The sequence below is a fragment of the Enoplosus armatus genome, chromosome 8, assembly GCF_043641665.1.
Source record: "Enoplosus armatus isolate fEnoArm2 chromosome 8, fEnoArm2.hap1, whole genome shotgun sequence".
NCBI lineage: Eukaryota > Metazoa > Chordata > Actinopteri > Centrarchiformes > Enoplosidae > Enoplosus > Enoplosus armatus.
The window spans coordinates 6,938,778-6,965,904 of NC_092187.1; the positions used below are offsets into that span (position 1 = coordinate 6,938,778).

Genomic DNA, 27,127 nt, shown 5'->3' on the forward strand with positions numbered 1-27,127 from the left:
AAAATTCACATTTCTCTTGAACTCTTGACATGATGGCAGAAACTGAGTTGTACGTCTGAGTTCAGTGCTGACTCGATACTTTATGTGCGATACTGCAACCTTGAGTTATCTGCTGACACCAATCAGATAAGTCTTTTTCCCTCTTAAACTTAGCTGTTAATACATTTGTATGCATGCACTTTGCTCAACCTAGCCATCCAAAAAAACACCATGCTCAAACTGACACAAATATTCCACTCCCCTAAAGGAAGAAATACATATCATACAACATGACTCAGTTATGAAATACCACTGCTTATATTAAGACACAGAAGCAGCATTTTTGGTTGGCCAGCACCATTCAAACATTCAAAATTAAATTTATACTGCAACTTTGTGCAAAAGTTTCAATCTGAGTTATTTATTGAGGAATTATAATTCTAGTGTAAAATACTGTACCTTTTTTTAAAATCATACCGCAACACAGTTCAGTCTCTGTAGGGTTTTCTTTAAGGCTACCAAAGGTGTGCGGCCATCTTAAGCCTGATGTGTACAGTTGAACCTTGAAAACGCCCACAATAAAGTTTGGGTTCTCCACCCAGCTGAGTCATGTGACACCCTGACAGGAAATCTCAAAGAAAACACCTGGGACAAGTTATCTGTACTGTAAACAACATTTATTTAAATGTACAAAATCAGATGAATTGTCAATTTAATCTTCATCTTCCTCCTCCTCTTCATCCTGGTTGATCTGGAAGTAGCGGAGCTCGTAGCTCTCCTTGGTGTTCGCCACAACGCGCAGCCAGTCACGAAGATTGTTCTTCTTCAGGTACTTCTTGGTCAGATACTTCAGGTATCTGCAGGAGACAAAAACATGAATCACACACACAGAACAGGGACTATGATATCCTAAATGATTCTCAAATCAGTCGGTTCTGTTAGTTCACCTCCATGCCAGCTGTTAATATTCACTTTACACCTTTACAATAAACATTAAATATGATGCAGTCCCTTGAAACCAATACTGAGACTTGTCATGTTCACACTGTTTATAATCATGGCTACGTGAAGTTTTTTCACTAAATATTTCCATTGTTTATTTCACACCTTTAACAACTGGAAGCAAACACTGAAGTAGCAGTTTAACTGACTGTCCACAGCTATTGTTTACTTCACTGTAGAGCTGCAACTGACAATTATTTTAATTTGTTAATTAATCATTTAGTACTCTTGTCCCAGAACCCAAGGGGACGTCTTCAAATGTTCTGACCAACCCTCTGAAACCCAATCTCAGTTCATCTCTAAAGAAACTGGAACCAGTTTTTGATTGATGGATTACTTTTCTGTTGACTGACTCATTGGATATTTGTTTCAACACTATTCCAGTGTCCACCTGACCAACTAAATGTCTCTCTAGACATAAAAACAAGACACAGTGTAGAGTTATCAGGTAATGTAGCATGAGACCACCTACTGAGTACAACGTGCTCTCAACTGGATTTAACTGATTTAGAATTATTAAAAAGGAATAGTTTGACATACACTTCTTTGCTTTCTTGGTGAGAGTTAGAGAAGATTGATACCTCTCATGCCTGCACTGTAAATATGAAGCTACTATCTGTAGCCGGTTAGCTTAGCACAAAGACTGGAAACTTGTAACAACATCATCATTAACAAGAGAGTGTGTGTGTGTTTATATGAGAAAGCACATGTTGCTTCCACCTATGATGTATTAATAACACTTTTTTTAGCCTCATCAGCCGTCATCTTCCCAAAACATGCCAGCAGTTTGCAGAGCAGAGACTGCTGAGACTACAGTCAGGTTTCCATTCAAATTCTGATAACTTTGTCCAATTTTATTTACTCCAACTTTCCCACCTCTGCCAAGCGTAAAACATTTGTTTTTCCAATACATACATTTTTTCGTATTTTCCACTCGTTTTTTCATTGAAAATGTGCATAGAAACTGGTGGATGGAAACACAGCTTATGACAGATGCTAATGCAGAAGACACTGCAGGGAGTTCAGCCTGTTTTCTATTATGTTCTCATTCTAAATGTAAAACACTAGGGGTGTAATGATTCACAGGCATGTATCGGAATCCGGGTTTAACGTTAAAGATGCGACTACATCGATATGCAGACCTCTGGATCGATCTAAATGTACAATGAACCGACCGATGGCCTGATTCTAAAGTTTCAAATTGGTTGACTGAAGCTTTGATGCTAATTCTGCACAGCGTAGTGTTGCTTGCGAGGTCAAAACTAAAAATGTCCAACACGTTTTACAGTGCACCACCAAATCTAAAGTTTGGAAGATGTTTGTTTTTCATAAGAAGAAAGGAATATTGGACCAAAGTCTGGCCATTTGTACGGTCTGTAGAACAGCGATTATCTCAACGTATCTCAACACTCGCCTGGTGAGATGGCATGGTGAAACCTATGCAGGTGTTTTGGTTTAACGAGTGACCCTGTTAACTGGCGACTTTCAGCTGAATGCGTCTGTTGTTGTCGTAGTTACGACAGCTAATAATAATAATAATAATAATAATAATAAAAATACATTTTGAACGTTGCTTGTTGTTCCATAATTTGTTATCAGTCTGTTTGAGCAACATAAATACTTGGGATTCCCTGGTCTTTTATGAGATGTACAGTATTTATTTGAAGCAATGTTACTTTTATAGAATTATTAATTAATAATGGAAAATGAATGGCTACATTAAACAAATGTTAACTGTATCAGATTACATCGTATCGTTCTGTGTTAAAATGTATCGTCCCTGAATCGTAACGTAGCCCATGTATCTAGATATGTATTGGATTATTTTACTAGTGGATTACTGCAGCAGACAGATTAGGATCTTACAATACATTTTGCATCACCTCTCAATCAATCAATCATCTTAAAATCAGCAGGGACATTAGCAACCAGAAATCATCTCTGCATGTCTCAGAGCCTTTGGACCAGGACAGCCTCGTACGAGTCATATCGCAGAAAACCACACACTCTTACCTTTTGGAGAGGGGCACCTCGGAGGAAACTGTAATCTTGCTTTTGCTCCTCTCGATGGAGACCACACCACCACCCAGGGTGCCGGCTTTTCCGTTCACCTTGATGCGCTCCTGAAGAAACTGCTCCTGGAAACAACACGTTGGTGGAAACATCACAATAACATCGAGATTGAGATCTCCATGCTCAGGCTAAACATCTGCAGTTTGTTCACTGGGATGGATTACCCAACTCAAGCAAATGTTACGTCTTTACAAGTTGTTTTACATATTGTTGTGACATTAAGGTATGTCTGGGAGAAGTCAGCATGAATGTTGACTGTATTTCATTTGTGGTAAACGGACTAAAACACACATCTGATGAGAGGTGGACTTACAAAGTTAGCAGCATCCATGATGCCATCTTCAACAGGGTGGGTGCAGTCCAGTGTGAATTTCAGGACCTGCTTCTTCTTCTTACCACCTTTGCCGGTGTTCTGCTTCTTCTGCTAACAAAAGACAAACATTTTGCTGCTAAAACAGCGGGACTCAGAGCTTTTCACAGTGCTGGTTTAAAGACAACACTTTTAAGGTGAACAGACGGTACAGATCACAGCGGCAGAACATCTTTATTCGACAACAAAATAATTTAAAAAACTGAACGATAAAGCCATTTATTCTTTTGAAGTTTTGATGCACGTTGACTTGCAAACATACGTTAGATTTAACACATTTACAAGAGTTCGGCAAAGCATTCACTCATCTAACGTTTAGCCAGTGTTCGGGTGTCAGAGCTACAAAATCAAAAATAGGGCAAACTAACTGTCTTCTCATTAGATATAAACCGCTTCCACAAGTATATCCTTGGTGTAAGTTGTTAAACAAACTGCTGTCATGCATCCGAACAGACGAGCTGAGTCCACAACGTGGTGAGCTCAAATTCCTATCGACGCTAGTTAGCTAACGTAAGCTAATGGCAGCCATAGGCCACAGGAAAACATTTGTAAAAAAAATAAAAAATACTTAAAAGCCGAACCCGGACTCTACATTATGGCCAGGCCTGTTATAATAACACTGTGGCGCCATCCCGATCGTTTTCTCTGGTTTTCACACACGAAAATCTACGTTTTTGGTGGATTTATTAGCACGAGATTTTACTTACAATAGGCGCCATGGCGTAGAAGCTAGCAGAAAGGAAGAGCAAGGTGTGCGCATGCGTAACATGTACTAATCAAACGCCGAATTATTGATTGAATCCGCGCATCTGAAATTGATTCAGAAACTGGGACTTTTTTTTTTCCATTTTATTTTAAAAATGTAAAAGAACTGAAAATAAAATCCAATAGTCCATGATAGAGCCAACTATTGTACCCTTTACTCATCTACATTTGTCTGACAGTTTTAGTTACTTTTCAGATTACATTTTTTTATCCCCTTCCTGTCCAGTTTTCACCATGTATCTCCAGATGTGTTGATTTTGAATGTTTGTGATAAACTGGAGGATGAAGTGTTCCTTTATGTGCCTCCTCCTTCCTAAACTAAATTAACTATTTAAACCCCCCTTGGATTATTTTTGGAAAATGCATTGTAACAAAACAGGGCTGTATTTCTGAGCTCATGAAAAGATGACTTTTTAGAGATACACGGTTCTCACAGGACAGCAAACTAAACTACCCGACAGTACGTAAAGTAGTTCAAATGAGCTCAACCTTAAACATCTACAGCAGTAAAATGCAACATACACATTAACGCAGCAGTAATATTTATCCAGAAACATCATATACAATAGGAAAACACTGACTGGGAACATTTTACTGCACTATAAGGACTTTTACTTTAACACTTTAAGTACATTTAGCTGATAATACTTACCTACTTTTTCTAAAGTAAGGTTTCTAAATCTGGTTTAACTGGTAATCTGTTTTTTCATTAATGATCTGCTGAGAAATACAAAATCTTTAACTCTTCAGTCGTTTGCTTTTTAATTCCCTTGACACAATTGACACTATAATCATTCTTTACATTAGTGTAATGCAACAAATGCATTGCTGGTGATTTATTATTGTAAATCCATGGCATGTAATCTGTTCCTCCCCAACGCAGTATGTTGTTGATCTCGCCATTCATGAAGAGCTAAAACAGCCAGTTCAGAAATCCTTTCAGCTTCATGAGAGGAATAAACACAGAGCCGTAATAATAATTGCCTTGATTTTATTTCACACAAGTGTTGTTGAGAAAATCTGCTTTGTGAATAACTGCACAGTAATCAGCTGACAGTTCTGTTAAATACAGGTGATAAATAGTGTCCTATACAGTAAAAGTGCAACATATCCAAAACTCAACTCAGGTGTGCCATGCTGCAACAGTCGGCTCATCCAGCTGTCTCGTTGTCTAACCATGTATAGTGCACAGGTATGCTACAGGTCTGTCACTTTAAACTCAGACTGCAAGTCACCCCAAAACACACGTATGTGCACTCTTTAACTGCATTACGGAAACACAGCAGTCACTAGATTGTGCCACTGGTCAAAATGAAAACTAAGTGAAAGAAGGGGTTGAACACGTCAGCCCTGAGTGATGGATTAGTAGCAATTAGCGTGTAGTGACATTAGTTACCGTGCTGATACTTTGTACAGAGTTACAACTCAGTATTGTCTTTGATGCCCCTTAAACATGTTAAAATGGCAACTGTTGTTTATAGAAGTCTGAATATATAGTTGTATTTATTTGTTAGTTTGTATGTGAGTTGACCAATGGGACAATCTAACATGTTGTATTCCTAAACATTCGGAATAAGTTCCTTTTCTTAAGTTACGCTGGGAGGTTTTCACAGACGGGCTAGTGCTGATAAACTCCACAGGCTACCTTTCATTGTCTCTTATTTTACCTACAGAGCATCTTTGCAACTGACAACCTTCACTATCTTACCAATCTGTCTCTGTGTGCGAGATCAAGGTTTGGAGAGACGATAGCAGCACTGTGAAGCCACTCTGACAGATCAGATCAGAGAGAGAGAGAGAGAGAGAGAGAGAGAGAGAGAGAGAGAGAGAGAGAGAGAGAGAGAGAGAGAGAGAGAGAGAGAGAGAGAGAGAGAGAGAGAGAGAGAGAGAGAGAGAGAGAGAGAGAGAGAGAGAGAGAGAGAGAGAGAGAGAGAGAGAGAGAGAGAGAGAGAGAGAGAGAGAGAGAGAGAGAGAGAGAGATGCAGAGTCAGCCTCTCTCAACCCCTTTACAACATACATCTCAGTCATTTGGTTGGTTTCTAACACAAAGTGAGCATGACAGGTCAACAGGAGAAACACTGTGATGAAATGAGAGGACATAATACTGCTCAGTGTGGTGACTTACCTCAAAACACAACAAATACCGATTTATATGTCAAACAACAAAAGAAGGAAAAACACAGGAAGTGATGTCAACACTTCACTGTGCTCAGGAGGTAAACCCAACTCTTATCTCCAATGAAACACAACATTTAAAGATCTATCATGCTACACGCTCCTGTGTTCAGAAACATGTCTCTATTAAATGAAATATAACTCTAGGTCACTTTATGTGGCTTCATATTCTCTTTCACCCAAACTGATGCTGTGATTTGAATGTTTTAGCCTGAGTGCACGATGAGGAGGTGGGTATCAGGGTTACACACACATCAGGCCACGACTGGCCCGTTATATTTAGCCTCCCGCTGAGCTTCCTCCCTAACTACATTTAAACAGCCTCAATAACCTGACAGAAACCTAAACTTTCTTTACACATTAGATTCCTTCTTTTACAGTTAAATAAGGATTTTGAGGATAAACTCTTAAATAAAAAATGTCATCTGTTGTTCCTTTTACCACTGTTTGGATGCACTGGTTCACCCAGTGCTCAAGAGCTACTAACTCTAAAAGAATGACAATATCCTGGGTTTTAATGGACAGCTGTAGTGTGGTCTGTGCTGTTCGGGGGACATTTCCACCTTGAAAAACTACGTCATTATTAGGGACACTAATAGGAACACTCTACTGAAGATATGTGGATTCACATGTTCAACTGTTGCTCAAATCAACTCTGAATAGACGACTTGTGGTGCAGCTTTGGAACTGCAAGGAGGTGAAGGCATGAAGTCATGTATTTAGCTCTGGTGTGGAGAAGCGGAGGAGTAGTAATTTATGCTGCAGGAGCTGTTTGAGAAGTTTATATGGACATTTTGACACGTTTGACTAATTTTTCTGTTTGTGAATCCGAGCTCCCAAAAAAGTCCAAAGAGAAACAGAACTTAAACCTGCTTAAATTCATTAAAAACAAAGAGAAACCTGATCCAACATGGCCCAGAGGATACAAACACATGTCGTTTGCCCTTCACATTTCTCACTCTCTAATGACAATACACACAGGTCTGAGACCTGTTGCAATACAACAGACCCTACCAGACCTGATTGGACTGGATCGTCTGTGGAAAGCTCCATTACAGGATGACTGACTATTTATAGGACATATTTTCACTGGAGTACTCCTTTAAGCGTTTCTTAGGTTTTAAAATAGTGCATTTTTAATAAACGAATTATATTGAAAATATTGTCGATCATTAAAGAAACCGACTGAGCCCGGTGGGCTTCCTGTGAAACTCACACATCTCGAACCTTTGCCATTAAAACTCTGATGTCCGGTGCAGTATCACTCTCCAACACAACACGTCCTCAGTGAAACACTAAGCATGGTCAGAGCATGCAAACAGAAACACAACTGAAACAGGGGAGGGCGTTATTGGAATACATGTAGTACAGTGGAGGTTGTCTGGTCTTTAACTGGATTTTGGAAGTTGGTAGAAAAACAGCAGCCCAGCTGCCTGCCGCCGTCCCAGAGGTCAGGGTCTATCTGTGAGCTGCAGGCTCTCAGCCAGCTGCACAGCTCCCCTCCGGAGGGCAGCCGCCACACACCCAACCAGGTCTGACCTGCTTTAGTGTTCTAAAGTCTGTTACGTCCAGCATCCAGATCCTAGGCCTAGTTGACGCGGATGCCTGAGATGAAGGGCAGCCCGGTGGGAACCTTCTTCTTGTACTCCACATAGTCCTCTGCAAAGAAATGGATGAGGGAAAGCTCCTCCTCCTCGATCCGCTCCCGGAAGAACCTCCAGCTGGCTATCGTGTAGCCCAATATACAGATCGGGTTACACAGCATGACCTGCAACAGCCAAAAAAGGAGATGTTACTATGTTGGTATGAATCCGAGTTTCAGCATCATGAGAGACCAACATGATATTAAAATATTATACAGCCATACTGTACATATGTTGTAGCTCACCTGTGTTCCTGTGCTCCAGTAGAACCAGCCCACATAGGAGGGGTGTCTGAAGTAGGAGTAGACCCCGCTGGTGACCAGCACGTGACTTTGGGCCTTCTCATTCTGGACGATGTGGTTGAAGTTGGAGCCGGCCGTCAACATGGCCGCCTTACGCAGACCCTCACCACAAAGCACCATGGCCAGACCCACAAGGCTCAACCAGTTCAGCTGCTTCAGCTCTGAGAGGGAAGACAGGAGGATTAAATACTGGTGGACACACGAAGAGAGTCTTACAGTGAGCATGACCACAAGATGTGGTAGTCCAGATGGAGGTCATGTAGGCTCTGTGATTGACCTCTACTTCCATTAAATCCTCCAAACTCAATCTGAACATAGATAACAGATATCTATATAGATGGCAGATAACAGCTAGATAAATATTGTTTCTCAGTGTGTTATTTGTTTCACAAATACTGTAAGTACAAGGCTAACCTGAGCCAAATGTTACTTCAGCAGAGGTTACATTGATACACTGGAATATTGACAGGCAAACCTTTTGTGTGCCATCAACAAAATACACATGACAGTGACGATGAGAGCGATGACGGACCAACCTGGAACTGTCAGCTTCTCCACAGTGAACTCCACCCATGATGAGATAGCAGCCAGGGTGTACTCCACACTGTGGTTGAGCAGGAACGAATCCAGAGACAGGCTGCGGGGGTTGATGACGGCCGTCACCAGGTACTCCGAGTAATGGAAGAAGGACAGGGAGCACATGTACCTGCAGAGAGGCACCATTACTACACATGTTCAGTAGCAACATCATCACACACATCCTGCTGCCCAAGTATGGTACATGCCTTGGTTAATTGTCTGTAGAACTGAACAAATAATCTCAGTGATTCAATGGTGTAAAACAATGCAAAATAAGAAAACTGTTTAACTTTAAAATATCCATAAAATATCCATGCATTTCTACACAACAGCATCATGTTACCTGATCAAACTACATGACTTGTGACATGTGAACATACCAGCCAAAATGTGTCCAAGTGGTTTCAGAGCAGCTTATGATTAAGCCACAGCCGAAAGTTACCCCCAGAAAGCAGGCTCTCACAGCAACCTAGAACGAGTTAGGACATTCAGGTTATCCCGGGTCAAACAGCCAGCATTACCTCAACAAAACCCAGTTTCTCTCTGGCTAGCTTCAACGCCAGTTGCCCCCCATTGCTAATTCATATTAACAGGAAGTTTCAGCGGGCTACACTGCGGACTCCCTATCGGGGAGTGCCCACGAAACTCGTGCTTAATATCTGGAATTTCAAATACGGATTTCCTGCTGATTTCCTGCTTATATTGAACATATTTAACCAACCATTAGAGTACACTCTTTAATTCGGTTGCTTTTTCCACCATACTCGAGCAATATTTTTGGGTTGCAAACTCAAAAATCTAGTCTTTAGTCTAGTCTAGGTTAGGGTCAATATACTAGTTACTGTTTAGTTAGTGGGTTATGGCGAATTTGTCCCAGGAGCCTTGTAATTCGTGAAATACCTTAAGTCATGTTATAGAAGCAAACATATTCGAGACAAACCAGAGAAGCACTGAATCACCACATTTCTGGATTGGGTTCTGTGTCACATTCTTTCGACGGCACATACAGAACCTGTCAGGGCTATATATTAAATCAAATTTAAAATACCAAGTGGCAAATAGGGAGTAAGCCTCTGCAGCTTTACCTGGCTTAGGTCTCTATCTTGGGCACATACACACCAGCTGTCTCGTTCCTCTTTAGCTAATAAGATTAACTAAACAAGTAGCTAATGTTAGCTAGCTAGGTGATTTAGTTAGCCAACATTAGCAGTGCAACATTTAAGTTTAAATGGCGAAGTAAGTTATGTCAGACTCCGTACCATTAGCTTGTGGTAGACGAAATACTGTTGGACATCACTAACACTCATGTGCGCTTTCCTCAAAATGAGATAAAAAGAGAATCAAGGCAGGAAGTTGGTACCGTCACTGCTTACCTTGTATAGAGGTCCCCTGTATATGATTAGCAAGAGGCCGTTGACAACTGCAATGTGGATACAAATCGCTATTTTCCCGGGAGTTTCCGTCAGATAATCAAAGACCCAGTCGATATGTCCAAACCAAGTTCTGATCAATGGGATTACAACCACGCCGAGCCCTAAAATAAAAGCGTTTATACTTACTCTTCCTTCTAGCACCAACTTACTGCCTGCCATGATGGAAGTACTGTGCGGTGCGCTGAGGGACTTATCGCGATACTTGCAAGGAGACCTCGTGATGTCCAGTTATTGTTGTAGGTGACAGGACTCTCTGGGTTGTTTTTGAAAAATATATATACTTTAAAAAAAAAAAATAGATTAATATTAAGTTAATCCAGACACACTCTGCAAATTTGGTGATCTTGCCGGAAGACATTCACTTTGTTCAGCCATGTATTTTTCCATTGATCAAAGCTAATATTAAAAAGCATATGAAAGCAGTTTGACAAGTGAAGAGGAAGAGGAGCCGGTACAGCACTGTTGTTACAGAAGAAACCTGAGGCATGAGTAGATTTCATGAATTTAATTAGTGAAAAAAAAAAAAAAAGCATTTTATTTCTGTTACATTTTCACATTTCATGACATTAATTAAATACAGAGCAGGCTGTGCACTTTATTTACAAAGTCTTTACGGCCCTTGTGCCATCTTAAATTAGTGATCTACTACTCTGCTTCATTGTTGAGGTACTGTTGAGTATTGTCAGGAGATACAGTCACTTTAGTTTGCTTTGTCCAACACCAAGTCTGGTTCATTATTTCAGTCCATCCCAGCTTCAGAGCTCAGACACCTGCAGATCCAGACTACTGACAGCAGAGCAGAGCCTGGATAGTTCATGATTTGTCAACAGTAACAGTTGTGAACTTTCTGAAATACATACACAAGGCTCTACTTTCTTTGGCTGCTTGAGAAAAAACCTGAAATCTTGCTTTGTGTCTTCACAGGAGGTGATGATGAAGCTGAAAAAAAAAAAAAAGCAAAACGAGTTGAAAGATCTCATAGGGGACACAAGTCTTGTTATATTTAATATACCTACAACAACAGTGAGCAGCTGTTTTAGGAAATGACTGAGCCTTTTTAAACATGAAACTATATATTTGTGAGGTGTTTGTTTTTTTACACACATATATATATACATATACATGTATATATACATGTATATGTGTATATATATACACACACACACATATATATATATATATATATATATAACACCTATAATATCTACTGTAGTACATTGGGTTGAGCTTCACCTTGTCTTTGCTGGTTTTCACTCAGAGTAGGAACATCAGCAGCAGAGACGGACTGACCTATCAGAGCATCCAACATCTCTTTGTACTGCTTCTTATGGTGAGGGCGGATAACCGTCCCAAATCCTTAAGAACAGAGAGAATAGTGAGAACCACTGACAAGAACATCCATTTATAGTAAGTAAGTAAATACATGTAGTGATATGAAAGAACGTACTGACTAGAAGGTTGAAGTCCTCATCTCTCTCTGTGAATAAGCTCACCACTGTGGTCACCAGATTCTCATAGCTGTCGGTCTTCTTGTAGCTGTGAATGGCCTGAAACAGCTGAGTTGTTTTTTCTGCGCCGAGAGATTTTTTCACATCAGACAGAAAGGCGGCGTGGACTTCACTCTTTGCAGAACCTGAGTAACATGAGAGGAGACGCTTAATAACGTCCATTCAGCACATAATACACTTTGTCTAAGTAGTTCATAGAAATGTGTATAGACTTCTTAATGCTGTGTTCACATGTGTAACAGATATGTTGGCTGATGTTCATTGTGCCAGCACGGGAGGAATTAACCAGTAACTGAGTAGGTTACTACCTATGGAGGTGACTGTCTTACGATTAAACCTGCAAGTGCATTGAATACTTCATCAGGTAAAAAGATGTAATGTCCCACCAGTCTGAGGTCCTCTTAGTCCCTGCTGGTTCAGGTGGTTTCCTCCTTTGTTGAGCTGCTGTGTGTTCAGCTGACTGCAGGTAGACGTCCCGCTGGAGGACGTGGGACCCACAGCAGGCTGTTTGTCTGCAGCTTTAAGAAAACAAGTTAACTGTCATGTTAACGGGACTCTTAGAACACAGCTGAGACCAGTAAAACCCTCCACCATAAGATGAGACCAGTTAAACCCTCCACATAAGATGAGACCAGTTAAACCCTCCACCATCATTACATCTGTTCTGCTTTTAACAATTGATTATGACTCAAACCCAAAAATAAAACCAAGAAGAAAGAAATAAAAACGCAGATACTAAAGCTGGGAGAAATTTGACACAAGACTATCTTGTTAATGGTCGTGGTAATATCTGGACTTACAGGTCTTTTAAGTGGGTTTATGTAACTTTTGCTTAACAGCAGCCACGATTAGCAACTGTAAGTAGAGAAGAGTCAAAGTCATTAGACTGACTGATGTCAGTTACCCAGCAGCATATCTATCTAAAGCTAGCTAACATTAGCCACCATAAGCTACTAGTCACACCCGACCAAGTGAGAACGTAGCAGGGAAAATCCCTGAGTGCGTTTTATTGGATTCAACTTCATCATTTATTTTATTATTATATATTATTTATTCATAATTATATTTAGCATTGCAAATTAAAAGTATGTTGATCGGACAAAAGAAGCAATCTGATGACGTCACCAATTATTAACTAATGAAAAACAAATTGACAGATCATTAAAAAACTATGGCCACCCCTCAACATGTAAAGAAGTGTGCCGTGTTGTGTTGGGAGGTGTCGTACCGCTCTGCAGCATCAGTGCCTTCTTCTCGTCCTTGGACAGCGAATGGTCAGGTCTGTAACCACAGCTCTGCCCAGTCAGCTCCTGGCACTTCTCATCAAACCTCTTCTTGTGATGTGGACGAACAAACTGGTAAACGCCTGCGACACAGTGGCTGCATTAGGGGTCCACCGGTGACAAAACACACACTGACACACACCACTACTATTTATATTGTTAATGGTTGGTTCCTCACTGATTAATATTGATTAATTGTGTATCTTTGGAAACAAAAAACTTGCAACATCTGAAACAGGCAGAAAACTTTCACACTGTACTAAAGAAACTTCACTTTAAAATCTATAAATGGTTAAACTGAAATGAGAAATTCTTCTTAAAAAATGAAGGTGGCTCTGCTCCATCTCTATGAATGACCTGGACAAAATATTAGAAACACAGTCGCAAACTCCACCATATAAATATATAAAAACAGTGTAAAGGTGCAAGACACGCTGCTGTTCCCCTCAGCAGAGACTAACCCCGGAGCAGACTGTGAGTGTTAGCGTCTTCAGTTAGGACAGCTGTCTCCGTCAGCAGAACGTCCAGGTTGTCCGTCTTCTTGTAGGTCTGCAGAGCCTGTACAATGCGGTCAAAGTTGACCTGGCTCAGGGACTTCTTCATCTCTGCCAGGAACTTCTTAGCCCTGCTGGCTGAGCCTTCCTCGGACGCAGCCTCCGAAACGCTCAATCTCTGCAACAAGGATGGAGAAAAATACACATTTACAAAAAAGGGTTTGTTTGTTTCCATTTTGTAATGACTTTAATTAAAGGAAGCAGAGCGCCATCTGCAGTACAGGTGAAGTAAGTCCAATCCACAAAACAGCAGAAGGAGCTGATTGGCCGGCTGTTACCTATCGGGTCAGGCCACCAATCCAGTCCATTTTGTCCTGATGATGGTAAACTGAGATACCTTAGATGTCAGTAAGCCGGATGTCATCATCCTAATACCCTGAAATCCAGCCACCATTTTCACTGGTAGACACTTTTAGATTTTACTCAGTGCAGCTGTCTTCACTTCACTCACGCTTCATATATGTAACCTAAACCCAAAGGACCTTGTCAGGCTTAAAGTACATGACTGTGTATTAGATGTGGAGCTCTGAGTGCACAGCAGCCCTGTGAACAGATCCAATGGAGACTCTGTGTTGTTTTTAAATGTTTTAACATGTAACATGTACCTGTTCCTGGACCAATTTGATTTTACGTTTGCCTCCCCGCATTTCATCATCCATCCTCTTGTCATGTTGAAGAGACAGTGTGGACAAACGGTTTGCCTTCAAAAGAAAACATTTACAATTCAACAAATAAATATAAAATCACAGATAATTTAACTTCACCGTTGTTGTTTTTTGTGGCAAAACACAATCTCACTGAAAATGGGATATCCACCACAGTAAATTGACTTCTGTACACACACACACACACACACACACACACACACACACACACACACACACACACACACACACACACGTCTTATTTTTTGACACGTACATGTAAAGCTGAGAAAAGTGCTTTAGACTAGTAGGACGAGTGTCTCACAGAAAACAAGCTACCTTCTCCTCTCCCACAAGAGCATGACCATCCTCTGCACTGCCGTGGTCACCCTGCTCTAGAGCATCCAGCAGGTTGGCTGGTCTCCTCTGACTCTCCTGCACCTCGCACTCATACTCTATACAGATCCTGGCCATCCCATTGGTTCCACTGTGGTCATCTGATCACAAAGACCACACAACAGGTGACAAATAGACAAAGGTGTAATGTTTTTAGCACTTTATGTTGAAGCACTATGTTGATACTCACTGAGTCTCCTCCTCTTCAGGCTGGGCAGGTGGGCGTCCAGCACTTTGGCCTTCTGGGTCCGGGAGCTTTGGGTGCTTTGGAAGGAGGAAGTGAAGCCAGAGGGCTGAGTGTCAGGGGAACACACTGTCCCACAGCACTCTGCTGCAGCCTTCTTCTCTACCACAGGCCTCTGGCACATTCAAACACAACCACAAACAGTGAAGATGAAATATTAAACATGATGACAGTTGATGTGTGCATTGTAACAACATCATCATCATCATTTCAGGGGGGAGATGTTGCTGTTGATTCTTTCAAATATATATATTTTAAAACAGTTTTTTTTTTCAGCACCAAAAGCCAAACATAAGTGAGTTAAAGTTCACTGGTGTCACAGCAGCCGAATCACCCTGTCTGTTTTGTGTTTTTGGCCAGCTGATCCAGGACCAGGGCAGTGAGTCGGTTGATCAACAAAATAGTTCATGCGAGGAGAGGAACCAACCAATTTCTGTGCAACCCTGAAGAACTGAGAGACGTCACGGACCACGTTCCCGAAGCCGTCGTACAGACGCACGTACGGTCTGACCCACGATGGAAGCTGAGCCCTGACATCAGAGCCTTTAAACCTGCAGAGAAAGTCACATGTCATTCTGTGACTCTACAAATCACCTTCATCATCACCATCACCCTGACCATCCATCACTGACCCTCTGCTGGACCCCCTGCAGTTCGCCTACAGAGCCAACAGGTCTGTAGACGACGCCGTCAACTTGGCCCTACACTTCATCCTCCAGCACCTGGACTACGCCAGGATCCTGTTCGTGGACTTCAGCTCTGCCTTCAACACAATCATCCCGGCTCTTCTTCAGGACAAGTTCTCCCAGCTTAATGTGCCTGACCCCACCTGCAAGTGGATCACAGATTTCCTGTCTGACAGGAAGCAGCACGTGAAGCTGGGGAAACACGTCTCAGACTCGCGGACGATCAGCACCGGCTCCCCTCAAGGCTGCGTTCTTTCTCCTCTACTCTTCTCCCTGTACACCAACAGCTGCACCTGCAGTCACCAGTCCGTCAAGCTCCTGAAGTTCGCAGACGACACCACCCTCATCGGACTCATCTCTGGTGAGGATGAGTCTGCCTACAGGTGGGATTGACCATCTGGTGACCTGGTGCAACAACAACAACCTGGAGCTTAACGCTTCAAAGACAGTGGAGATGGTTGTAGACTAGGAAGAGCGCAGCCCCACCTGCCCCCATCACTCTGTGTGACTCTCCAGTGGACATTGTGGAGTCCTTCCGTTTCCTGGGCTCCATCATCAGCCAGGACCTCCGATCAAGGTCTCATTAAGAAAGCCCAACAGAGGATGTACTTCCTGAGGCAGCTGAGGAAGTTTAACCTGCCACAAAACAATGCTGGTTCACTTCTACACTGCCGTCATAGAGTCCATCCTCACCTCCTCCGTCACCGTCTGGTACGCTGCTGCCTCCACCAAGGAAAGGTGCAGACTGCAGAGAGGGTGATTGGCTGCAACCTCCCATCTCTTCAGGACCTGTACTCCTCCAGGACCCTGAGGAGAGCAGGGAAGATCGCTGCCGACCCCTCCCACCCCGGACACCATCTGTTTGACCCCCTCCCCTTTGGCAGGAGGCTGCGGTCCGTCAGGACCAAAACCTCCCGCCACAAAAACAGTTTCTTTCCCTCTGCAGTCAAACTGACAAACATAGCCAAAGACTTGCACTGACCTCCGACCCCCCCACCAACACAACACAAGTTATACGTTATATTAACGTACACCGCCCCTGTCCCCCCTGCGTTACATTAACGCACCCACCCCCTACTGGACACTTTATTTGGTCACTGCACTGTTTGTTATTTATCTTATCTTATTTTTTTTACCTTTATATTTTTACATTGTTGTCAGCACCATCAGACCACAGCAAATTCCTTGTAATGTATGTTGGTCTGGCAATAAACTTGGCAATAAACAGTCTGATGTCATCAGGGTTACTGGGTGTGAGAGAAGTGGGCATTTAGGAGGCAGGGAGGGTTGAATGAAAGCTGCTATCCAGTTGCATGATGGGATGGCTTTTTCCACAGCAGACATTTTAACTTGTCATAGCAGGAACATTTCAGGACAGGAACACTGGCTCAATACCAGGACCCCAAATCATCCCAATGGAGGAACTATTGAATGTTTTTGCTTGAAAAAATGAACTGATTATCCAAATAGTTGCGGATTAATTTTCTGTTGATCGATAAATTGTTTGAGCAAATCTTAAGTCTCTTGTACGAGTGTTTGTTGCTTGTGTCTCAGAATAAGTAACAATGATATGAGTGACGCCTCCATGTCTGACCTCTGATCACACAGGAAGATGGCTCCATAGTCCTCTTTGTGGCGAATGACTCTACCGATGGCCTGGTTCACAGCTCTGAAAGCCTGCTGCCTGTACCAGTCCTGCCCAGACAAGTACTGTCACACAGAGAGACAACAACAACCATGATGAGACTGAGCCACTAAAATAAAACAACATCAAGCCTTTTCAGAGAGAAAAGGCACCTTCAGCCCAGGAGTTTTCTTCCGGCTCATCTCGTCCAGAAACTGCATCTTCAGGATGACTCGGGGGTCCATCTTTGGAGGGAAAGGAAGGCCGGTGATGATGACACCCCGTCCAAAGGTGTCTGCGAAATCCAGACCCTCGCTGGCCTTAAACAGTAAGACATTTACAGAAATGCTGTGTGAGAGAAGCGCCACTGAAATCTGTGACTACCATAATAATCACATTACAACATTATGTGCAGTAGCTTGGTTTTGAAGATGTATTCAATGAAGCTGAACTGACTGGTCTGTCCCATTCACACATCTTTTGTTAGCTAGCTAAAAGATTACAGCATGCAGTTGATGAAATAACTAACCCTAACCCTAACCACTAACCCGTAAAACCCACGCTGATAAAACTGCTCCAGATGCATGCAAGTGTGAAATACAAATTAAATATAAGGATTTCCAGACTATGTGACCCTCCTCACCCTCTTTCTGCCAAATGCATCAGGATACTGAATGCATAGCCTACTCTAGTGCTTTGATTTCATTTTACTATCCCTGTTTTGTTTTTAAAGCTTTTTGGTGAAGCCAAAAACTATTTTTCACAATGTGGACAATAACGCTCCTAACCATAACAGCGAACACTGGGAAAGTGTTTAATGAAAAATACTTAGTGAATTCTTGTTGTGGTTAAAAGTCCTTCCAGCAATGAAGCCAAAATCTGTTCATCCTGCTGGTGACACTAGAGGAAAGGTGATGGGGCCTCTAAAGACATGATATCTCCTCTGCATATCATAAATATCCACAATACATTTCATGGAAATATTTATCTAAAATGCTGCGTCTGACCATTTTGGAGACTGTCAGTGAAACTGTATACTTCTCCACAGACACACAGTAACCTCACCTTCCCTCGACACACAGCAAAGAAGGTTCCCCCTTTGGATGCCGGATCATTGACTTTGTTGTAATATCCGTCAATAACCTGAGAACAGACAGAGACAAGATCAACTGTAGTTTGTCCTCTAAGTAACGTTACAATGAGACCTTTACAGAATCCTGGACATGTGTTTCAGTCATGTAGACATTTAATGAAAGCACACTCACCTCATTAAAGGTGCCCTTTCCTTTAGGTTCAACAAACATGGGCTTTACATTCTCAATGCGAGCAGCATGTCCGTTAGCCTGGTGAGACAACACACACAGACACAGACACACACACACACCTGATTTTACATAATTGAAGTCAGAAATCATTTGGAGTATCCAAAACAAAATATAATCAAGACAAATACAATGTAAAATAGCGAAAAAATTATATTCTGCTGCATCTCCACTTACTTTCCAGAAGTCCAGGGTTTTTTCCATTAAAGGGAATGAGGGAAAAAACACTAAGAGACCGTGAGGAACCACACGGCTCAGGTTGGCTGAGGGGGGAACACAAAAAGCAACTCATTCATGTGATAATCAAGACAGAAAATATCATACTACAGGCACAATCAATCAATGTCAGCTGGAATAAAAACATTTCTATATTGTCTGATCTTACCAATAGTGTTTCCTAAAGATGCCATGTTTTCAGGAACAAACCTGTCACAGAAAGGAAAGATAATTTGTTTAATTTCCATCGTCACAACCCGAAGTTAAACTACCTGCAGAGTAAAACTATTTCACTGTTAAAGTAGCTGCTCCAAAAAGTCACATCAGGACGTAATGAGACAAACATAACACATATGGGCGGTATATAAGGAGATGTGTGTGAAATAGTGTGTGTGACTGCTCAGATGTTGATGAAAGCGTAGCAGCTTCTACTAACCTTCTATCAAACGCTGAACTTAAACGCTCTCCATCTGGGCCTCGTTCAATGACGCTAACAAAGATCTGGTCCCGCTCGATCACATGGCTGTTCTCCAGAGTCACAGGGAACTCTCTACACCAACAAGATCAAGATCAAGGTTTACCTGCTGTTAACAGCAACATGGATGATGACTTATAAAGAGTTTTAAATGGGACATTTTGGCTAATGTTTCCTTTGATGAAAGGTGCTTTAGGTTGAAATAAGAGTTGCATCAGATTTGGGTCTGACTTAATATAACTGACACACACACACACACACACACACACACACACACACACACACACACACGTATATGAAACAGTTTCATTAAAAGCTGCACATTTTTCCAAAAATAGTCTGAATACCATGTCTGATGCAGAGCAGTAAATTAGCAGCAAAGAGGTGTCCATAGACAGATCAGGACACAGTATCGATGATGAACTGAGATGAGTAAGATATGACTCAACCTCATGTTTTTTCAACCACTGACAGAACCTCATGCAATGCCATGAAGTCAGCAGATGTTCAGAGATTACTGCAGTTGGCTGCTTTGCCTTTCTAGCAAGTGCTAGTTGCTGGTGTCTCTGCACTTAAATCAGCTGTTCTTGGGGCAAATCTACCCCTCAGAGATCAAGCTTAGAGTAAAGGTATAAAGCTGCTCTTTAATGAAGGAGGTAACTGGTGACTTACATTCTCATCTCAGAGGTGAATGAGGTCAGAGGAGAGAGGGTCCCACTGGTCAGAATAATGCTGCGAACACCTTGATTCACCAGATCCTGCATGCTGAAGCCCGGAGAGAAGCACCAGTAACTCAATACGTTTCCTACAAGGTGCAAAGAAACATGTAAGAGCCATTTAACCAGGTTTACTCAGAGTCAGTGAGAGAAACTAACATCCAACGAAAACTTTCATCAGGGTTCATCCTCTAGGTCTGATAATGATAAAAAATGATAAATAATGATATACAGTATCTAACTTCTCTGACTCAGGTGTCAATGATCCCACAGCTGCAAATGTGTGAACACTGTGACCGAGCATGTCTCAGGATGTATGTCATCACCTTGTTTCTTTGATGAAGATGAAGACGATGTTGAAGCCCACAAATCTGTGCTCTGTTTTTTCTTGTGATGGCTGTTGTCTCGGTGGATATGAACCTGAGCCAGACAGACAGATATGATCGCTGGCGTCATGTTTACATAACTAACATCATTTCAAAATGGCCGCTGGTTTAATGAACACACACCTTAAAGTGAGCCGTGTTGGACTGCTTCTGCTGCTGCCGGTCCTTTTCTGATGCTTCACCACAGAACACCAGCTACAACAGAAGGACAGAATCATGGCTGCTACAGTAAACTGAAAATGAACTGCTGTTTATGTGATGGATCAATGATGTGTTGTGCTGTGTCTCCCACTTTGGTAGAAACTGTCAGATGTAACATGCAGCAGTAACCTGGTGAGCTACTACAGACAGTTTGGGAAATATGTTTATTCGAGATGAGAAGATTAATCTCAATCTCATAAATTAATCTGGTAAAAACAACAGTTTATGCTTTTAGTCGGAGTTACATGCTTGAGCAACCTTTTAAGAAACAATAGCGAATCCATCCACCCAGCACTTTTGTTCAGTGTTTACAGCCACAATACAGGTTATCAGATACAGTCGGTGAGTTCAGGTTTTGATTTTGGTATCTGCACAGACATGATGGAACCAAACCTGACAACCTCACTGTGACAACAAGACTTCAGGAAGCTGGACTCCCAGCTCTTGTCCACCAAGAAATAGTTCCAGCACGTAACTCCTCATAAAACCACAAACTGCTGTTTCCACATTTTTGTCTGTGTGCAGATTAAACAAACGGATACAACATGTTCATCGGTGAGCTTTAGAGGTGTTGGTGTGAGGTGTTACTGAACTTTGGACAGAGCCAGGCTAGCTTTATGCTAAGTTAGGCTAACCACGTCCTGACTCCAGCTTTGTACTGAACACACAGACATGAGACTGAGGTCCTTCTGAACATCTGACTCTCAGAAAGAAAGTATTCCAGAAATGTTTATCTGTTCCTTTAACTTCTGCATGTAGCATACCTGTATGATGTCAGCCAGCTTCTGCAGTCCAGTTGTGTTCAGGAATATTCCAGTTTCTGATGAGAAACATCACACAAGTAATTTGTTATTTACAACCACACATATGACTTTGTATTGTAACAGGGTCTGTATGATACAGCCAGCAAACGGGAGTCTCCATATATGAGATGAGTGGGGACCAGGACCAATGTATATCATATATAATACAGCTATGGCTTATTGTACAGCTCCTTCTTCTGTGTAATGGTAGACAGCAGAGAAGGTAACAGATCCTGAATCAAGAGACATGTTGTATAAACAAACACATAAAGAAATCAATCCATACTGACGTCCTGCCAAGTATCCACTGATCTGCTCCAAAGCTTCAAAGACCGCCGTCTTGCTGTCATAGGTCAGGTGGGCTCTCTCCAACAGCTCATAGATGAAGCTGAGTGAGACAAACAGACAGACAGGTGACACTTCATCTCAAAATCCATATTCAACTAACTTTCTGTGGCAAGTCAAAAGGAAGATATCCACTGGAGTCTTACTGTAATGATTAATATGTTGAATATCATTTAGATTTTTGTTGATTCTGATTCCAGTTTCTGTTTTTTTTTCTGTGTTCAATAACACAGTTTCATTCATCAATACTGAGGTAAATGTGACAATTCATTGACTTCAGGTGATACCGACCTGTTTCAGTCCCTGAATGAACCTATTGTTGGTGCAACAAAAGTCGGGGTGGCACCAACGAATACAGGTTCGATAACCAGCCATAATGTCACATGAGACTCATTTAAGTCACATGGCAGTCTTGTGAGAGTCATATAAATCAAGGTGTGAATGTGCAAGGTGTCTCACATCTGGGAAGTGGTGTCAAAATGGATCGGAAAGGGGTTTGTGGAAATCCATCAGATGTCAGGCAGTCTAACCAGTAGATGAGAGCATTTGTTTTGGAAGAAGTGTTAGACAGAAGGATTGATCCATCCACAGATGTTACTGTACATGAAGCTGTCAGTAGAGTAAAAACAATCTGCTTATTATCTCTGACCACACTTTTACGTACATGCCAGGTTTTGTGATGCCTTTGTCACTTGGAACCTCATAAGAATCGATGGCGGCTTCCAGATCCAGCAGTATCTCTGTGAAAGCAGACAGAAACGGTCCAATCAAATCCAGAGAACCGATGAATGGCTGAATTGAGATATTTATCTTCTTTATACCTTAAAGAGTACTTACGTTTGATTTTAGCTATGGTTTGTATATCCATTTTAAAACCTGAAACAAAAAGAATATCACCAGCTGATTTTTTTAGTACATGAACTGTAAAGGATGAATTTGTTTATAACATTCAGATGTGTTTTAAATGTTGTGTATTTAGCCCCAAAGGTTGAGTCAAAGAAGCATCCTGACCAGAGTTGAGGGATTCTACATTGAAGTCTTCAGAGTCACCACGGCCGGCGTCTTTAGACTGCTCCACCAGCAGCCGGTCCACAGCAGTAATGGCTGAGGCCACATCGTAGGGAGTCAGGTCGAATGATGTTGATTCTTCACACGTCTTCTCCTGCAGACAACACAAGCATCATCTGGCGGGATATCCACAGTCATGTCCGTCCCCCTAATGTGGGGACTCTTAAGGCCTCAGTGTGCTTCAAGCAAAGTTCACCTCACAGTGTGGTCGTCCAGACAATCTTAGTGGAGTGTGGATTAATAAATGATGAACTTCACACAGTCTTACCACATTGTGAGCTTCATCAAAGATAACCACGGCTCCCTTTAGCTCGATGTTGTGCGCCCTGCGACTCTGTGGAACAAAGAGAGAGAGCAAACACCAGCATGTAATTGAATATGTAATGACAGGACCAATAACCACACTGAAGTCTTTGTTAATGTACTTTGTAATGCAGTACAGATCATTTTGATATCTTTGTCAGTGCTGACAGAAAGCACTCTGAGATCTAGTTTGGGACACAGAAAGTGAAGTTCATTCTGGCGTCCTTGTGAAAAAGGTGACCAGTGACTACTCACAGGGCCAGCAGGCAAACTATTGTAGTTGGTGAGCTAGCCACTATCATGTCTGCCAAACTGGGAAGATGCTAGAGCTAATCCGTCACGAACGATTCAACAGGTAAAACCCTATGCTGAACTATGAATCAATTCCTCCAGCAGAAGCAGAGAAACATAAATCCAGCTGTAGCTTAAACATTGTCAGATGTGACGTAGCAGGTAGTTGTCAATATTACCAGAAGTCGGCATTGTACCTGTCAAAACTGAGGTGTTTGTGTATTATTTTCCAACACAAGGTGATTGCAGATGTCACCTGAATCTTCGAGTTTGTAAATAAGCTCTGCCTCCTTGTTCACAGCCGTCAGCTCACCTTTGGATCCAGCAGGTAATTATAGGGCATGAAAATGACATCTGCTTGCTGTTTCAAGGAACGGGAGAGGTAGTAAGGACAGACCCTGAAGAAAGAAATTCAACTGTGAATTGAAATGTACTCATGTTACTATCCCTGAAGGGAAACTAGTCTGTTGCAACACAAAGGACATAATAACAAGATACTGATTCTAGAGCACCGACAACAATGTTTACAACAGCAGAGATAAACTCATTAATATCTCCCTGGAAACAAAGAAATAATATTCCTGACATCAAAACACTGAGTGGAGAACATAATTCGTCACCATCACTCATTCGTCCTGTTCACTGTCCCGAAAATTAATTAGCAACTATTTGGATAATCAATTATTGGTTCATATTTTTTGTTTCCTGCAGTGAGGATTTGCTGCTTTTCTTTATCTCATGTGATAGTTACCTGAATATTTTAAGTGTTTGTTGGATTAAACAAACAATTAAAAGAAGTTAACGTGGGTTTCTAGTCGAAACGACTGATTGAGAAAATGGTCTGCAACAAAAAATGAAAATAATCCATAGTTGCAGCCCTCCACTCCACACACACACACTGGACATCAGGACAGAGATTTGTTAGTGAAATAAACATGAACATAACTCTCACCTCTGTTTGTTGCCGAATTTCACCAAGTCTTCCACGTCGAGGATTGAATTCACTAAGTCTTTGTCAGTGCTCTTCTCTAAAGAGGATCAAATTTACAGATGTTGTGCTGTTGTCAGATGTTCCAAACACTTTAACCCAATCACTGCTGGAAAAAACCTCTAGCTGCATTCGTCCATTAATGATCCAGTAATCTTACTCATGATACTGATGTTAAAATACTACATTCTGCTACATGAATATTGTCTGTGGTGCTCTGTCATTTTGTGTTGACCTCACTGATATCTACTGCATGTAGTTCTTCCAAGTGTTAAACCATTACCTTCAACGTTATTGTAGAAGACACAGGACCTGGTGGCAACTTTGCTTCTGCACATATGGACCTGAAACGCAGGTGATTGGTTCAATAGCATATTTTCATCAGCCTGAAGCACAACTTTCAGTGTCTGACCTGCTGCTTCTCTAAAGACAAGCATCAGCAGTAACTATTACTAAAATCAGCTGCCATGGCAACATGAACACCCCCCTGAGAATTCACAAGTAATCTTACAGTTGTAGTTGAATCAGAATCAGAAATATTTTATTGATCCCCGGGGGGGAAATTAGGCTTAGACTTGGCTTACCTTGATGTGGTTGCTCTCCTGACGCATCACTTCCTGGTTGATACACAGCTGCTCTCTTGATCCCAGCACACACACCTTTGGCCTGAACATTAGGGTTACATTGATATATGGATTTACCAGAAACAGCCTAAAACCTGGAACTCCTCTGTGTTGAATATCAAGAAGAGTTAGTGAGAAAAATCCTCTGAATATTTAGCTGCAGCCTTTCAGTCAACAGTTTTAAATGTCTCATACTGGTCTAAATGTTGTTACCTTGGCATTAGAAAAATAATAAACTTATATATTTGTCCACTATACAACTGCTAGACTGTTTCTAACATCTTGTCGTGTTTGGAAGTGACAAGGTTTACCTGTATGAGGTGTTCTTTAACTCACTGATAACCTGTGCGAGCTGAGAGTGCGTCCTGGATGCGTATATGATCTTGGGAACATCAGTGTAGTAGGCTGGAGGACAATAACAACACACAATAATCACATGAGATTTCAGAGTTACATGAAGCATAATATTTTTGATAATAACCATTCTGTCCCTGTGATATTTAGTGCATCAGGGTGAAAAAAAAAATAATTTTATAGACTGATGTGACATGAGAGGAATTTCCTCAACAACTTTAAAACGTTTCGATCACAGTGTTTCCTGGTTTACTAAATACATTTTATTTTCTTTGTGAGAGATGAAAAGAGAGAGACGGACGAGGTTGACCGTGTTGCTATGGAGAGCATCATGTTTCTGAATGAATTACTCACTACGTCTACATTGATTGGTCAACAGGTTAACAGGTGATCAGTCTGTGTCAGTGAATGTGAAATAAAATATCTATCAATACATAGGAGCGTGACAAGGAATGGATGGATTAGAATGGATTAGATTAGATTAAATTAAATTAAAATAAAATACTAATTAAATTGAGGAGGAGCTGCTTTTAGAGCCAACAGGCTTTGAGAATTACTCTTAGACCAGGACCTTGATGAGTCCTTCAGTTAGGACTTATTGTTAGGAGTTTCTTTTTTGTGAATACGACCTCTGACTTAGTAAGACAGCGGTTGTGACTTATTTAGGCATGAGACTGACATGTTATCTTCATAGGTAGTATTTGTTGCAGTTCTGTTGTACTAGCGCCCACTCCCTGCACCCTGTCTTTTACACTCACAGTTGCTAACACTGGTTGTCAGGTGATGTATGAGCTATTAGACGTGTACTGGGTCCTGAAGTCAACAGCCAGTGAAACCCTTTAAACTGCACTGAGGTTGTCTGGTGATGTGATCTGAACATACTTGGTGTGTCACCGTCTGTAGCAGCCGTCCCCCATGATGACAGCGGGGTGTTTGGGAACATCTCCTCCCCGCCCAGCCTCTCTGCTATCTTGCGGGCAGAGATGGTGTCCTTGAAGTGGTCTCTCCAGGCCAAGGTGGCACACAGCAGGCACAGGGTTTTACCAGTCCCTGTGGGACTCTCCAGAACCCCGTTCACCTTCTGAAACACACAGGCAGACATGTACACCAGTGTCATCTTTGTTTTCCTGCTTATCAGTAGATGTGATTGATATAAAGTCTTTGCATACAGGTCATACACATAAAGGAACACTTCACTTCATCCTTCAGTTTACCACAAATATTTTGAGATACATGGTTTTCACTGGACAGGAAGAGGATGAGAAAGCATAGTAACTTCTAACTAAAGCTGTCAGACAAATGTAGGAGTAAAAAGTACATTTGCCTCTGAGATGTAGTGGAGTAGAAGTATGAAGCTGCATAAAATGGAAATACTCATGTAAAGTACAAGTACCTATAATTTATACTTAAGACGTTTCTATTACCAATGTAAATTAATGAGTTCCTGCACGACTGTCCAGCTGAGAAACACGTTATATACGTTAACCTTCCTTAAACCGTTACAGTGTTGGTTGTGTGGCTTGTTGCCATTAGCAACGTAACATGTAATATAACTTCTCACCCTCTGAAGACATTCAATCACTTTGCCCATGTAGTCCCTCTGACAGTCATAAGGAGGGAAAGGGAAGTTCACGGTGACTCCACTCAGAGTTAGTGAAGGCATCATGTGTCTCCTAGCTTAACAGCAGCATTCACTAACGTTAGCGTTAAAACGACGCACTTTCAGCAACTTCCAGGTTAACAGTCAAACACTTTTAAACAGGTGAAAAGTGTTGA

General features: G+C 41.7%; 3 protein-coding genes across 5 annotated transcripts; all 3 read right to left on the reverse strand.

Moving 5' to 3' along the window:
• Window positions 1-634: 634 nt before the first annotated feature.
• Window positions 635-4,182, reverse strand: LOC139288720 (large ribosomal subunit protein eL22). 3 transcript variants are annotated; one of them, XM_070910115.1, is made up of 4 exons: window positions 4,132-4,182; window positions 3,368-3,475; window positions 2,995-3,119; window positions 635-836 (listed from the first exon to the last, which is right to left on the reverse strand). In XM_070910115.1, exons 1-4 carry the CDS (start codon window positions 4,141-4,143, stop codon window positions 692-694), a joined length of 390 nt encoding a protein of 129 aa, XP_070766216.1. In that variant the 5' UTR covers window positions 4,144-4,182; the 3' UTR covers window positions 635-691. The 3 variants fall into 3 exon arrangements, with proteins under 3 accessions (XP_070766216.1, XP_070766214.1, XP_070766215.1); XM_070910113.1 differs by having other exon boundaries at window positions 3,368-3,478; window positions 4,132-4,171; XM_070910114.1 differs by having other exon boundaries at window positions 3,368-3,472; window positions 4,132-4,143.
• Window positions 4,183-7,952: 3,770 nt separating this feature from the next.
• Window positions 7,953-10,480, reverse strand: icmt (isoprenylcysteine carboxyl methyltransferase). Its single transcript, XM_070911122.1, has 5 exons — window positions 10,262-10,480; window positions 9,269-9,357; window positions 8,846-9,015; window positions 8,253-8,470; window positions 7,953-8,132 (listed from the first exon to the last, which is right to left on the reverse strand). Exons 1-5 carry the CDS (start codon window positions 10,478-10,480, stop codon window positions 7,953-7,955), a joined length of 876 nt encoding a protein of 291 aa, XP_070767223.1.
• Window positions 10,481-10,811: 331 nt separating this feature from the next.
• rtel1 (regulator of telomere elongation helicase 1) lies at window positions 10,812-27,014 on the reverse strand. Its single transcript, XM_070910562.1, has 33 exons — window positions 26,913-27,014; window positions 26,234-26,432; window positions 25,309-25,402; window positions 24,959-25,040; window positions 24,658-24,718; window positions 24,339-24,414; window positions 23,700-23,784; window positions 23,061-23,126; window positions 22,736-22,886; window positions 22,562-22,600; window positions 22,389-22,464; window positions 21,670-21,767; window positions 21,341-21,396; window positions 20,499-20,570; window positions 20,316-20,409; window positions 19,946-20,078; window positions 19,235-19,348; window positions 18,968-19,008; window positions 18,760-18,845; window positions 18,526-18,603; window positions 18,326-18,403; window positions 17,434-17,580; window positions 17,231-17,346; window positions 15,378-15,501; window positions 14,897-15,065; window positions 14,650-14,807; window positions 14,272-14,367; window positions 13,574-13,784; window positions 13,058-13,195; window positions 12,216-12,347; window positions 11,769-11,954; window positions 11,555-11,677; window positions 10,812-11,260 (listed from the first exon to the last, which is right to left on the reverse strand). The coding sequence occupies exons 1-33, from the start codon at window positions 27,012-27,014 to the stop codon at window positions 11,190-11,192; spliced, it is 3,552 nt and encodes a 1,183-aa protein (XP_070766663.1). The 3' UTR covers window positions 10,812-11,189.
• Window positions 27,015-27,127: the final 113 nt, after the last annotated feature.

Excerpts from the sequence above, each read along its gene's own strand:
- LOC139288720 (XM_070910113.1), bottom strand. Across the intron at positions 3,120-3,367 it reads TCATGGATGCTGCTAACTTT|GAGCAGTTTCTTCAGGAGCG; the intron begins GTAAGTCCACCT and ends TGTTGTTTCCAG. Across the intron at positions 837-2,994 it reads GAGGTGCCCCTCTCCAAAAG|ATACCTGAAGTATCTGACCA; the intron begins GTAAGAGTGTGT and ends TGTCTCCTGCAG.
- icmt (XM_070911122.1), bottom strand. The coding sequence starts at position 10,480 with ATGGCAGGCAGTAAGTTGGTGCTAGAAGGAAGAGTAAGTATAAACGCT. Across the intron at positions 9,016-9,268 it reads ACTTGGACACATTTTGGCTG|GTACATGTGCTCCCTGTCCT; the intron begins GTATGTTCACAT and ends GCCTCTCTGCAG. Across the intron at positions 8,471-8,845 it reads GGAGAAGCTGACAGTTCCAG|AGCTGAAGCAGCTGAACTGG; the intron begins GTTGGTCCGTCA and ends CTTCCCTCTCAG.
- rtel1 (XM_070910562.1), bottom strand. The coding sequence starts at position 27,014 with ATGCCTTCACTAACTCTGAGTGGAGTCACCGTGAACTTCCCTTTCCCT. Across the intron at positions 13,196-13,573 it reads CACTCACAGTCTGCTCCGGG|GCGTTTACCAGTTTGTTCGT; the intron begins GTTAGTCTCTGC and ends ACTGTGTCGCAG. Across the intron at positions 12,348-13,057 it reads GGCACTGATGCTGCAGAGCG|CTGCAGACAAACAGCCTGCT; the intron begins GTACGACACCTC and ends GTTTTCTTAAAG.